Source organism: Lethenteron reissneri, chromosome 47 (assembly GCF_015708825.2).
Source record: "Lethenteron reissneri isolate LAM-NWPU_2019-01 chromosome 47, ASM1570882v1, whole genome shotgun sequence".
Lineage (NCBI taxonomy): Eukaryota > Metazoa > Chordata > Hyperoartia > Petromyzontiformes > Petromyzontidae > Lethenteron > Lethenteron reissneri.
This window is the reverse complement of record NC_083825.1, coordinates 544,275-557,738: the sequence shown is the minus strand read 5'-3', so window position 1 is coordinate 557,738 and position 13,464 is coordinate 544,275. Positions and strand designations below refer to the sequence as shown.

Sequence of the window (13,464 nt, the reverse complement as noted above, 5' to 3'; positions counted from 1 at the left end):
CGCATGTGCACACACGCACGCATGTGCACACACGCATGGACACGTGCAATTTTACATCTAAATCTATCCCGGTAGCAGCTGATCCTGGCAGTTGTGCATCCAATTCCAAACAACAACAACAACAACACCGTTGCCAACAACAGCGCTACCTTTTTATCCTTTGCTCGTACTCGGCCTTCTGCCGACTCAGCTCCATCTTGAGCTCCACGACGAGCTCCTGCATGGCCTCGTGGTGCGACTCGTCGGGATCGCACCCCAGCGGCCCGGCCCCGCCCGGCCCGGCTCCCCCGCAGGGGTCGCCCACCAGCGGCAGCGGCGGCGGCGCCAGCGGCGGCGCCAGCGGCAGCAGCGTCGGCTCGTTGATGCGGCTCGTGGTGGTGGTGGTGACGCTGCTCCGCACGCACACCTCTACCCGCTCCACCAGGCCCTCCAGCTGCGCGGGGAGGGCGCCCCGCGGCTCCGCGCGCCCTCCCCGCGGCTCGCCGTAGCCGCAGTCGCGGAAGGAGCACGCCGGCGTGGAGCCGCACGCGGAGGCCGCGACATCGCCCAGCGAGATCTCGCACGACGAGCTGGACCACGTCGCGCCGCTGTCCACGCTGCGCCGCTCCTCCGAGTTGCCGGCCGACGGGCTCTCGGCCGGCACGTTGTCGTACGTGGAAATCCTCTGCAGCGTGGCCGAGCCGCCCACGCCGCCGCCCACGCAGCCGGCGCCGAGGCCGCCGCGGCACCCGCCGGCCCGCTCGGGCCCCGGCGGCCTGCGGTTGTGCTCGCGGATCGTGGCGTAGCCGTTGGCGGCCCAGAGGCGCGACGAGCACTCCAGCGTGTCGGACGCGACGCCTCGCGACGGCGGCGGCGGCAGCGGCACGGGGCCGAACGGCGGGCCGCCGCCGCCCGACCTCGGCGAGCCGGTCTCGCGGCCGCCGGCCAGGGGGCGGCCGGGCCCGGCGCGGTACGGCGCCTCGCTGCGGCCGCCGACGGCCGCGCCGAGCGAGCCGTTGGCGACCGCGCCCTTGCCGAAAGGCACGGCCGCGCCCCTCCGCGCGGCCGCGGCCCGCGGGCTCCCGAGCGGGTCGGCCACCGCCGGCAGCGGGCGGCACCCCGCCCCGCCGGCGCCCACGGAGCGGCCGCGGAAGACGACGGCGGCGCCCGGCTCGGAGCCGCTGGTGCACGTGTCGGACTCGGAGAGCGGTAGGGCCCCCCACGCGGAGGGGCGGCCGCCCCCGGCCGGCGGCCCGCACGACGCCGTGCCCCCCCCGCCGGAGAGAAGCGGTGGCGGGCCCTCGCGGGCGTCCTTGCGCAGGCCTTCGGGGCGGCCCAGGCTGCCCGGGGGCAGGCAGGGACGCGTGAACGTCGACGCACGGCCGCGGGAAGAGGCGGTGCTGCTCGGCAATGAACACCTCCATGAGCTGCTGGATCAGGGGGGCTCCTGTGGCGTGGGGTGGCGGTGCGGGGGGTGGGGGGGTCGTCAGCTTGAGGTGCGACACACATTTATTGCTGTGATTTATGTAGCGACATTGAAAAATTATTTAGATTCTTGCAAAAACTGTGGGTTGAATGCAACTGTCTCTAATTCCTGCTTTGCCGTGGTGCCTATAAGGTGTTGACTTAAGAGCAGAGTAGTGACCAGGGGCGGTTTCTTCATTAGGGCGATTGGGCGACGCACCACCAATGTCATTCAACCACAGAGTCACGCTAGCCGTCACTGCAGCCTCTGGATCTAGTCCAATCAGCGTCATGCTACGTTCTGTGGAGTACCGCCTCTTTTTGGGCGATTTCACTCCGGCTGAGAATCGCCCCGAGTGGCCCCATAGACTTACATTCAAAGATGTTTTTTTTCGACCGGGGGGCGCTGCAATGCATTCTCTATGGCTTCTGGGAGGGCATGCACTAACGTGCTTACGTCATCATACGTGCTTACGTCATCATACGTAAGCACGTTTCATCCAACAATATAATTTGTGGCCACCTAATGGAATCTTTAATAAAATAAACTTGAGTGGTTTGTTTTAATAGTGAGTATAGAAACAAACAATATGTATTGTAAGAGTCACTTTATTTTTCATTAATATTAAAGAAGTGAAGTTGCCTTTACATGCTTAAGCTGTTAATTTATCCATTGCATGGGTGGACCCTATCCTTATCAATCATCCAGACATTTGCCCCCCCTGAGAGATTTTGCAGGAGCCGCCACTGGTAGTGACATTATTGACCAATACAGATTTAGACAGATGCATTCGGAAAAATAACACTCACAATTAAATGCTAAAGATGTATTCATAAGTCAAAGGGGGGGGGGGGGGTGGTGGGGGGGGGGGTTCGGAGGAGTGTTGGCGCAATGGTTAATGCACTGCGCTCGGTAACTCCTGTCCCTTCACCAGCCCACACTGACCAGTGTGGTGAGGTATGGTCAGTCTCCAGGACCAACATGGAATGGGGAGGCCTTCATTCAGCAACGGTAACGTAACATGATTAAGATGGCTGATAATGTCATATCCCCGCGCCTCATTTGTGGAAGATGTAATGACTCTCAGTGGTAAGCAAAGAGCAATGAGATTAACAGAAGAGCCTCCACTGTAAAACTATCATCTGGCGACCACCCACTGCGACGATGGTAACATTTGTCCCAGTCGAGTACAGGCGGGAACATCGCGTGGACAAGCCGACAAGCTCCTTCCCCCAACAGCCATCACCACCGCCGCCGCCACCGCCGCCCCCCCGAGCCAATTACACACTCGCAGACGATCTCACCGCTCACAAGTCGGAGCAAGGTGAGCACTGGTCGTCACGTATGGTCCCACGCCCCACGCTGGCTTCGTCTTTTTTCAGCTTTCTCTCTTTCACCCATGACGTAAATACGGAACGTTCGTCACGTGCCATATTATGTCCCAAGATTCGCGAATAAAATGTTTTTTTATTTTAAACGTCAAATTTTAGTTTGTTACGCTATTTCATACGCGCAGCTCGCATCTTTTGTTACGAACGTTTTTTTTAAGTCGGGGGGTCGGGGGAGTTCTTTTGAGAGAGCCACGGAAATCTGTCGCAGGCTATAAATAGGAGTCAGAGCAACACGCCGGCGTGCATTTGTACCTCCAGCAGGGAAGGAGCCGGTGAGTCATTGTGGTTATTTCTCATGCAGCTGCAGATAGCCCGCAATTATTTCCAAGCCTTTAGCGGAGGAAATAAAAATGCTCGAAACGAGTCTCTCAAGCAGCAAACCTCTCTTGAACTGGCGGGCATAGGGAGAGGATGAAGAAGAAAATGAAAACAACTATTTGGAGCTGACGGTGCGGCAGTCATCACCGGCCGTGATCTATCCGCTGCTGGATGAAGGCTTCCCCAAGCCGGCACTATTCCACTCACGGCCTCGCGAGGCGATGATCCTCGCTCCATCTCCGCGGTGTCTTGTTTTCTTTTGGCTCCTAATAAAGGAAGCCACGGGAGCTATGCACTTTTAAATCTCGATTTAAAACGAATTTCTTCAGAACCGCTTTGTGCGTTCAGTCTGTTGTCCTTCCCCCGCACCTCCGATTAGCACGGTTGGCTACGTACGGTGCGAAGGAATTGTAACATACAACATACACGTACAACATACAGTCAGTTCTGCTATAACGCATGTTTTCAAAACGCGACTTGGATATAACGTGATTGAGTGAACAGAATTACGTTTACTTTTGGCTTGGTGCGTGTCTCGCTCGGTGTGTCTCTCTCTGCATGTGTGTCTGCCTATGCTCTTCCCGTGTCTGTGTTTTTTCATTCATTCTTACCTGACGATGCTTGCTTGTCTTGCAACCGAAACGTCCTATTCTATTATTATTTGATTTTATTTTCTACGTGACTTTACCGAAAGAACCGAAGAGAATTACGTCGCACGAATCGGAATGAGCGGTCGCATGGCTGCCTCAGCGTAGCATCGTCACACGAGGCAACGGGATGCTGCTGGATACTTCGAGATGCTACCCACGCGCCTCAGTCTTTGTTCGGCCTGCGTACGCATCTCACCGTGTTATCGTGGACTGTGCTTTACCATTTTTTATATAATATTTATAACGCAACTTTTCCATAACGAGGTGTTCTTCAGGAACGCAACTACCGCGTTATAGGAGAACAGAGTGGACACACGTACACACGTACACACGTGCACACGTGCACACGTGCACACGTGCACACGTGCACACGTGCACACGTGCACACGTGCACACGTGCACACGTGCACACGTGCACACGTGCACACGTGCACACGTGCACACGTGCACACGTGCACACGTGCACACGTACACACGTGCACACGTGCACACGTGCACACGTACACACGTACACACGTACACATGCTCCGTCGGTCGTGTCAAGCACTGGCCGTCATCCTTCTCAGTGTCGTGTCCTGGCCGAGCCCATCTAATCCTCCTGCAGTCATCACAATGATGGTCAAACGTGCACTCTCCATGATTCTTTTGCACATTTTTCAGCACCGGGTTAAAAGCATTTACAATCCATACTGTCTATGGGATTGAGGCAGTGCGCCGTTTCGCAGGCTGTTTAACGAACCATACGTTGACTCAATTCGCAGCCACGGCGAACATCGGTGGCGAGTGACACCTTGTCACCAACTCGAGTCGACCAGCATAGCAAAGTATCGTCAAACAGCCCACCATGATGGACACGGGATAGGGTGGCCTTGGAGTCGGCGGGGGGCGGGGGGGCGGCAGTGAGACTCGATGGGGGGGGGGGGGGGGGGGGCGGCAGTGGGAGTCACACGGGCCCTAATGGAAAGACGATTGCGCGTCGCTGAGGACAAGGACGCACCTTCCATGATGGAGGCTGGGTCTTCTGTCTTGGGCCGCAGGATGTTGGGCCCGAACACGGTGGCCAGGTTCTGGATGCTCATCTTGTTGACGACCGCGTGGGACTGCACCTCGTCCAGGAAGCTGCACGCGGGCCGCGCCGGCGGCAGCGGCGGCGAGAGGAGAGGGCACACGCTCGATCACGCGATGTCAGGCACAGCCACCAGGGCACGATAATGGCGAGACCCCGGTCCACGAACCTTGGAGCCGTCGTCATCGAGAGCGGAGCCCCAAAGTCTTCAGCTCAATCACAGTGCTCAGCACGGTATGTATAAATTATTTCGCACCGTACGTGGCCAATCGTGCTAATGAGTTTTAAATCTAGATGATTTAAAAGTGCATCGCTCCAGTGGCTTCCTGATATCGGACAGAAGAGCGTTCCAGATGGCCGCAGAAGCGAACTTAAAAGCGTGCGATGCGGTGACCGTCTTTGTTCGATGGCCAGCAAAAAGCCGCTGCGACCCACCATGACTGGACATCTATGAAAAAGAGCTTCATAGCTCTCCAGGATAAAAAAAGATTCTGATTTTGTCTCGTGACTCAGCGCCGATAAAATGATTTCAATAATGAACAATAATCCCTTTGCCAACCGCGAGGGTTATGTTCCTGAAAACTCTCGTGGTTGGCAAATCTGTGGTTAGTAAAGTACAGGGCGCCTATGGGAAATAGGGGTTAGGGAAACCACGAGCGCGGTCAGACTCATTACAGCTTAAATAACTTGCTTGGTTATTAACTAAACACCGAATACAGCACATCACGCAATAACATGATCAAACATAAATACACGTGATATTAACTTTACATACCTTTAATATTGACGATGGTCATGACGATAACAATGAGATGACGGGGGAAGGGGTAGTTAGCAGGAGGAGGGGCTCAGCCCACCCTCCCGCTCTTCCTCCAGGCCACAGACGCAACACTCGCAACACTCTCCCCTTCACCACTCGCTGCACGCGTCGGGTCCACGATTAAGAGCAAAATTAATGTTGACTATACAGAAAGTACAACAAAACAAGCGGGCAGCTGATCAGCTAAGCAGCGCCACGACGTTTGTAACGACGGCGTCACGCAATGCGATGATGTGACGCTGTAATGCCGCTACGTGTCAACTAGGTCGTGCGCTTTCCTCAACACCATGCTTACCCGTGGATACTCAAATATCCAGGCTGCGGTTGTTAAATTGCTACACTGCACATGTATTTCGTGAGACGGAGCGTGAATCGGACCCATCGCGGAGGTAGCAACGTGGAGAAGAGCGAGAGGATTTGGTGGTCGCTGCAGGCCCAGAGGTCGTCTCGCGAGAGGCCGCGAGACAACGTGGCGGGTGTTACGCGGCGGCGCTGATTTTTATTTCACGACTTTGGGCGCGACGACTCTCAAACCGAGATGCTCGCAATCGGTAGACAGGCATACAGAAGTAAATGCGCGTGTACTCAAATCTCAACGTTGGCAAGGGATCACCGTAAAGCAACAACAAAATAGCCAAAGCACGCTCCCCCCCCCCCCCCCCGTGCCAATGTTTGTCTGCGCCAGGCACCTGCAGATGTAGCGCAGGAGGCTGTAGTTGGCTGGAGGCAGCACCTGCAGGCGGCACGACAGCTCCAGAAATCCCTGCGGGAGACGCAAATCGCACGACGGGGGTCCAGGGGTCAGCATCTATTAATATTTATATAATAATTTATTTATTATTTGCCACTTCCTTACCTCGGGAAAGCCTCACGACTCTTTATCAGGAGGGTCATACCAGGTTTTCAGAGTAGCGGCTGATGTTGCCGTGTGGGTAGCGGCTGATGTTGCCGTGTCAGCACTGGGATCTGGTGATGGCCACGACACTTTGTGTGTTTTACCAGCTAAGCCCACGGAGCTCCATGGCTCTTTATCAGGAGCGACCTGGCCACAAATGATGATCGCTCAACAAAGTGGCTCATCGCGTGGATATTGAGAGCAGCCAAACACTCTCAACGCACGTTGATTCCAAATTTGGAAGGGAAAACTCAGAAGACCCGGAGAGAAATCCACGCGACCACGGGGAGAGAGACACGCAAACTCAAAATATACAGCAGCAGGCGTCAGGGTTGGGACTGAACCAACGACCTCCTGCACACCAGGCGAGGCCCCAATGAAATACACTTTCACATCGCTATGGGAGGGAAACAGAGAACCCGGAGGAAACCCGTGCAGAGCCGGAGAGAGGAAACACATCCCGGCACGGAAGAGGGCCCCGAGTCGTGAATCGAACCCGGGCACCTTCTGCTGTGAGGCGCGGGGGTTGTTGTGTCATTGCGCCAGCCCGGCGATGGGCACCGGTGGCCTCGCCACTTTGATTTTATTCACTCGGGAAACGATAATCGCCGACGACGCAGTTGTGATACCCCAAAGGGGGTGGGGGGCGAGGCAGTTGGCGCCACGTCGCCGCGGCCGCTGCCACCTGCCTGGCCTCACCTGCCTGGCCTCACCTGCCTGGCCTCACCTGCCTGGCCTCACCTGCCTGGCCTCACTTGCCTGGCCTCACCTGCCTGGCCTCACCTGCCTGACCTCACTTGCCGGCTCACCTTGCCGGGCCTCACCTGCCGGCCTCACCTGCCCGGCCTCAATTGCCTTGGCCCTCACCTGCCCGGCCTCACCTGCCCGGCCTCACCTGCCCGGCCTCACCTGCCCGGCCTCACCTGCCCGGCCTCACCTGCCCGGCCTCACTTGCCTGGCCTCACCTGCCCGGCCTCACCTGCCCGGCCTCACCTGCCCGGCCTCACCTGCCCGGCCTCACCTGCCCGGCCTCACCTGCCCGGCCTCACCTGCTCGGGCTTGGCGTTGAGCAGCTTGGCGCACGCCAGGAAGTCGCCGTAGGCGGAGAAGGGCACCACGGGCTCGGGCAGCTCGCGCAGGTACAGCTTGAGCAGCGACGCCACCGTGTGCACGTCCGTGCTCCTGCGCAAAGACGAAGATTCCCACCCGTTATCGCCTTCCAACAGGGGGCAAGTGGTGCCCGTGAGCGAGTAGCGCGAGTCGCGGCAACGAGAGTGCAGGGCACAAGGCGGTGCCTTGACCCCCCGCTCCCTGGTGGGCAAAGCTACGAGTTGGGGCCCCCTTGACAATAAGCGTGAGATATGTTTTCAACAACAGTTTGAAAGAAGAGAAACTCATTTCAAACGCGGTTTAAATATATTATCGTGAGAATACTTTAATCTACGCTCCACGTTTTATTTTAGTTTAATATCAGCGGTGATGTAATATTGCGAAGACGGACCGTGAGCATCACGGTCATGTGACTAGGCAAGAGGAGCCGCGACAGTGAATAGCTTCGAGGTGCGACCGTGTGAGACAAAGCAAATGTTGTGGCCCCACCTGACCGATCGCGCATCCTCTGAGCTGATCATGTCGTCACTACGCCACTGAGTGGCACCGATGGAGGCTAGTACCGCACCTCCAATTAGCACGGTTGGCTACGTACGGTGTGAAAGAACTTCAACATACAGTACACACCACGCCCGGCCACCTTAGTCTCCCTCGTGGCGATGATGACACACTGCATCGTGTATTCATTTAAGGCACACCAAGAAAGAGGCATCCCACTTCGAGGTTTCACAGAATGTTGGGTGTGCTGTGAGCGAACACCCGGCCGTATTTGTTCTCCCCAGTGGTGATGTTTACACTCCGCACCAGGTCCTCATTTATCGTTGAGACGGCCTAGGGGAGGTCCAGGACTGGTTCAGATATTCGCCACTGATGCTGCTCATGAGGGGGTATCAAAGTCGTCGGGTCGCCGAGTTCGTGGTAGTGAACATCTCGCCACCGTGGCGCGCCCCCCAGCTGACCCGTCAAAGCTGGGCCTCTCTCCGCAGTCGAAGGCCCGCTGAAGGTCGCGCACGAGGCTGGCCTGACCCGGCATGCGGAAAAGGCCCTCCTCGGCGAGGCCGCGCTCACGGATGAAGCTCACACACTGCTGCACGACGCGCGGCGCGGGCGGCAGGCCTGCCGGGGCGCCCGGCGGCACGGTGGCGTGGCCGCAGTGTTGCCGCTCCCAGCGCACCGTCTCCTCCAGACGCTGGCCGAACACGCCTGTGTGTGCGAGTGCGTGAGGTGGGAGACAAGTGGGGAGCGGTAGTGTGGAAGTGGTTAGCGCGCTGCGCTTCGAACCCGGCGGCCCGAGTTCAAATTTCCGCTCACGGCCAACACCAGCGACGATAATCTGAACCGGTTTTGGAGCCTCCCCCAGGTAGACTCAGCCACAAATGAGTACCTGGCGAGATGTGTAAACATCGCCACTATGAAGACAAAGTCGGCCAGGCGTGATGATGACCACCCACCCCCTCGTGTGCCATGCCGGCCTTAATAGGTGCTGCTCGCTAACAGCCTGTTAAGGCTCTATGGGGGATCTGAGTCTTTGGGGATAGACACGTGGGGCGCATTAGGAATGTGCGGCAGGTTGATTTTGTTTAACCAGGCGAGAACTTGAGAGAGCAAAAGAAAAAAATAAAGTCCTGGCGATGAAGTGAATAGAAACCACAGGCACAGAGGTGTGAGTGTGCGCGGCGTGATGCACAGCCACGCACGTGGGAGACACAACGGGAGCAGTGACAAATGGCTTTGCCACGTGACGATGAGCCACTTTGTTGAGCTGTCATTTGTGGCCAGGTCGCCTCTGAAATATAAGCTAATAGCTCGGTGGGCATTACCTGGTAAAACAAAATAGTTTAGCTTTATTTTAGATTTCTTTCGTGGTTTTCTTACCTTTCCTACATTTTGCACTCCTATTGCTTTGTGCAATGTTTTTTTTGTAACTTTCTGACCTCCAGTATAAATAAATATTCTCTTTCCATGAATGCGGCTTGCCTGGTTTCACAACCCCTGAACATCGGACTCTCGTCTTGTTCAGGAAGCAGCAGCTGCTGCCATGTGAAATCTGTAAATCTTTCCGGAAAATCAAAAGTCCCGAGTTTTGTTCAGTTTCAAAATAATAACAGAAACACATCGCTCCACACAATCTGTCTACAAGTACGATAGTTATCTCTCCCACTGCGTGTGGGCAGAGAGAGAGAGCATGAGTGGTGTGTGTCCATGACACATGGGGATTTGGGGGATACCCAGGGGCCATGCGTGTGTGTACGCAGCATGAGGTGAGTGCGGTTAGGCATGAATCACGATGCACGTGCATTGTGTGATGGATGCAATAACGCAATAATAACACACAAGCCTGACAGTGGAGTGGAGTTGGGAGTTGCCGTGGTTAGCACACTGCATTATTGCACTATGATTCATAATTAAGTTTCTTGAGGGTTGGATCATGTAAGGTATAATGTTGATGTGTTATGGTAACCCTCCATCACCCGACGGAGCCAATCGAATCAAGTCGTCAGGGCATGGCCGAGCGTGCCGATTGATTTCTGCATAACCGGAGGAATGTTTAAAAGGGAAGCAAAAAGCTCAGTGAAAGCTGAGGTCTTGTTAAACGCCTTCGTTTAATCTCCAGCAACACCTAATGTTTCTAAATGTTGCTTGCTTTTTACCATTCCTCCTCCGGTGTTGCTGATAAAACGAAATCAATTGATCGGTACGTGTGCCCATGACGTGACAACTTGGTTTCAATGGCTCTGTCGGGTGGTGGAGGGTTATTGTAAAAAATAAAACGGACATTCCCACACGCTCGAACCCACAGTAAGTTAATAACATAATACAGTAAGTCCCCGCTGAACACGTTGGTGTTCATACGACGCTTCTTCTATTCTTCTATTCGGGAACACTTTTGCACGATGCGGTCTCAGCGCGCCGTTATTAAGCAGTTCCTGAGCAGTCGACGACAAACTAGTTTCTTGAGCTGTGTGGCTGAGTTGTGTGATGCAGCACGCGGAATCCATGCACGTGCAGTGCAATAACGCGGGCTGCTGACGGGGAAGTGGTACTGCACTGGCAGCTGGGGTCAGTACACAGGTCAGCAGAGGGAGATCTCAGGGGAAGCCCCCCAGGAAGGGGTCGATCTGGAAGCCCGAGAACCTGCTAGTAGGTTCTAGAAAGAGGGCGTGGCCAGGGCGGGGCGGGGGCGAGGCCACGCCACGAGAATAAAAGGGCGACCGGGACAGGAGCTCGGGGCTGTTTGCTGCAAGTGGATCCCCTCGCTGTGTCGCGGTTCGTCACCTTCGTCGCCGCCGCCGTCTCGACCACCTGAGACGCCGCTAGCCTTGACGGCCTGCCGACTGTTCCAGCGAGGTCGTGCCATCAAAGAGACGGATGTGTGGACTAGCGTGTAGGCACGCGGGGTACTTGTGGTTCCCCGACATGTAGAATAAAAGAAGGTGCCTTAAGAATCCTGAGTCACTAGACATGTATGTTTGTTGAACTTCTTTCGCACCATACGTAGCTAACCGTGCTAATCGGAGGTGCGGGGGAAGGACAACACACTAAACACATTAAGCAGTTCGAAAGAAATAATTTTCAGTTTAGATGTAGAAGTACATAGCGCCAGTGGCTTCCTAATATCAGAAGGAAGAGCGCTCCAAACGGCCTTAGGAGCGCATCTGAAAGCGTGCGATGTGGTGACCATCTTTGTTCGATGGCCAGCCAAAAGTCAGCTGCTGCGATGACCGGAGATGAAAAATCTGATGTGGGCTTACGGGGACTGCACTACGTTAGCTACGGTGATGTCGCGAGTGACGGAGGGGTGAGGCACGGGTTGGGGGGGGCGACGCTCACCGCCGCCGAGCGGAGCCCAGATGACACGCCGCAGAGCCCGCGCCCACTCCTCCATGTCGCTCTGCGAGCTCGCCATGAGCACGGTGCTCTCCGCACTGCCGCCGGCACGTTCCCCGCCTGCACCACGCGGCGCACACACACGGCGCACACACGGCACACACACGGCACACACACGCGGCGCACACACGGCACACACACGCGGCGCACACACGGCACACACACGGCGCACACACGCGGCGCACACACACGTGGTACACACGTGGTACACACGCGGCACACACACACGGCGCACACACACGTGGTACACACGCGGCACACACACGGCACACACACGCGGCGCACACGATGCAAACCAACACAGTACCATCACACACCCCCCCCCCCAGAGTGCAATGGACCCCAATCACTTGCTTGTTAGTTTAACACGTTGGCTTTCGCGACCAAAATTATTCGTAATATAAAGTTTTTTTTCGGTTAGATCACGTAAATAAAAATGCGTAGTCAAACCCGCCACCACCGCCACACACAGCCAAATAGTAAGGTTTGTCACCAAACAAAACGTGTCGATTAGTTACTAGTTTTGATTTAAAGCTTTCGTGACTGCAGGGATTCATCTTCTTGGTTCTTTCGGTAAAGTCACGTAGAAGGGAAGTAATAAAATAATAAAAATAAAACATAATTGGTGTCGTAATTGTATAGTAAATATATAGCAGTGTGATACACATTAGGGTGGATAGAATAATACATAGTATTATATTAAAATGGATAAGGCAGCAACTGCAGCAGCAGCAGCAACTGCAGCAGCAGCAACTGCAGCAGCAACAACTGCAGCAGCAGCAACTGCAGCAGCAGCAGCAACTGCAGCAGCAGCAGCAACTGCAGCAGCAGCAACTGCAGCTCCCTTTGATGCTGTTAATCCTGCATAATGCACATGCATATGCAGTACTAATCACATTCCTGCATTTACCATAAATATGCTAAATTCCTCTTGATATGCAAATTCCTTTGTCAATGCGCCCAGCTTATATATATGCTCCAAGCTCGTGTGCTGTTTCATTCAGACTCTGTCGCCTCGACGGACCTGGTTTTCACCTGAGGACGGCTGCTTGCGTTGTGGCCGAAACGTCGTGAGAATAATTTTATTATGTTTTATTTTTATTATTTTATTACTTCCCTTCTACGTGACTTTACCGAAAGAACCAAGAAGATAGTTATTAGTTCAGCGCAACGATGCGTTGGAGAGTAAACCCACAGTATTTACAATTTGAGTACTTTGACGTTTCGCTGGCGATTACAACCAGCTTCCTCAGGCGATTTGCTGGAAACAGGAAGACTTCTTCTCAAATTATAGGTGTTTCTGTATATTCACAGCAGCCATACGCATCACCTATTGCAGTCTACCAGAGACTTGGAATATGAAGGGTGAGAAATTCAACTTTGGCTACACAGATCGGTGTGTAGACGAACACCCTTCGCATAGCCTTAACAGACTGTTGCGGCTATTGCTGTAAGCGAGCACCTATGAAGGACGGCACTGCACATGAGAGCATGGGTGGGCAGCATCACGCCCGGCCGCCTTTGTCTCCCGAGTGGTAACGTTTCCACACTGCACCAGGTACACATTTGAGGCTGAGACGACCTAGGGGAGTTCAGATAGTCATCGCCGGTGTTGGCCGTGAGCGTGAATCGGACTCAAATCGCCGGGTTCGTAGCGCAGCGCGCTAACTACTACACTACCGCTCCCCACAAGCGGCAGACGCACGGGCGAGTGCGTGCCCTAGCCGTGCACCCGCACCTGGGCGCCTCACCTGACAAGATCTCGAGCAGGTATTTGTTCGGGTCATCCGGGGTGGGGGGTCGCTCCAGCACGCGGCTCCCCGGCAGGAACAGGGAGCCCTGTGGCGGGAGGGGGACGTGGGTGGTGAGCGAGAGAAGGGAG

General features: G+C 55.3%; 1 protein-coding gene across 1 annotated transcript in view; it reads right to left on the bottom strand.

Moving 5' to 3' along the window:
- The window catches only part of LOC133354420 (rho GTPase-activating protein 22-like), a 62,885-nt gene that overhangs the window by 7,312 nt on the left and 42,109 nt on the right, over positions 1–13,464 (bottom strand). Inside the window, exons 3-10 of the mRNA XM_061571241.1 lie at positions 13,334–13,421; positions 11,526–11,642; positions 8,654–8,897; positions 7,634–7,766; positions 6,379–6,452; positions 4,801–4,922; positions 1,147–1,426; positions 150–1,058 (exon numbers count right to left, since the gene is read on the bottom strand). Coding sequence (XP_061427225.1) covers positions 150–1,058; positions 1,147–1,426; positions 4,801–4,922; positions 6,379–6,452; positions 7,634–7,766; positions 8,654–8,897; positions 11,526–11,642; positions 13,334–13,421 — 1,967 coding nt within the window. The remainder of the gene's footprint in view (positions 1–149; positions 1,059–1,146; positions 1,427–4,800; positions 4,923–6,378; positions 6,453–7,633; positions 7,767–8,653; positions 8,898–11,525; positions 11,643–13,333; positions 13,422–13,464) is intronic.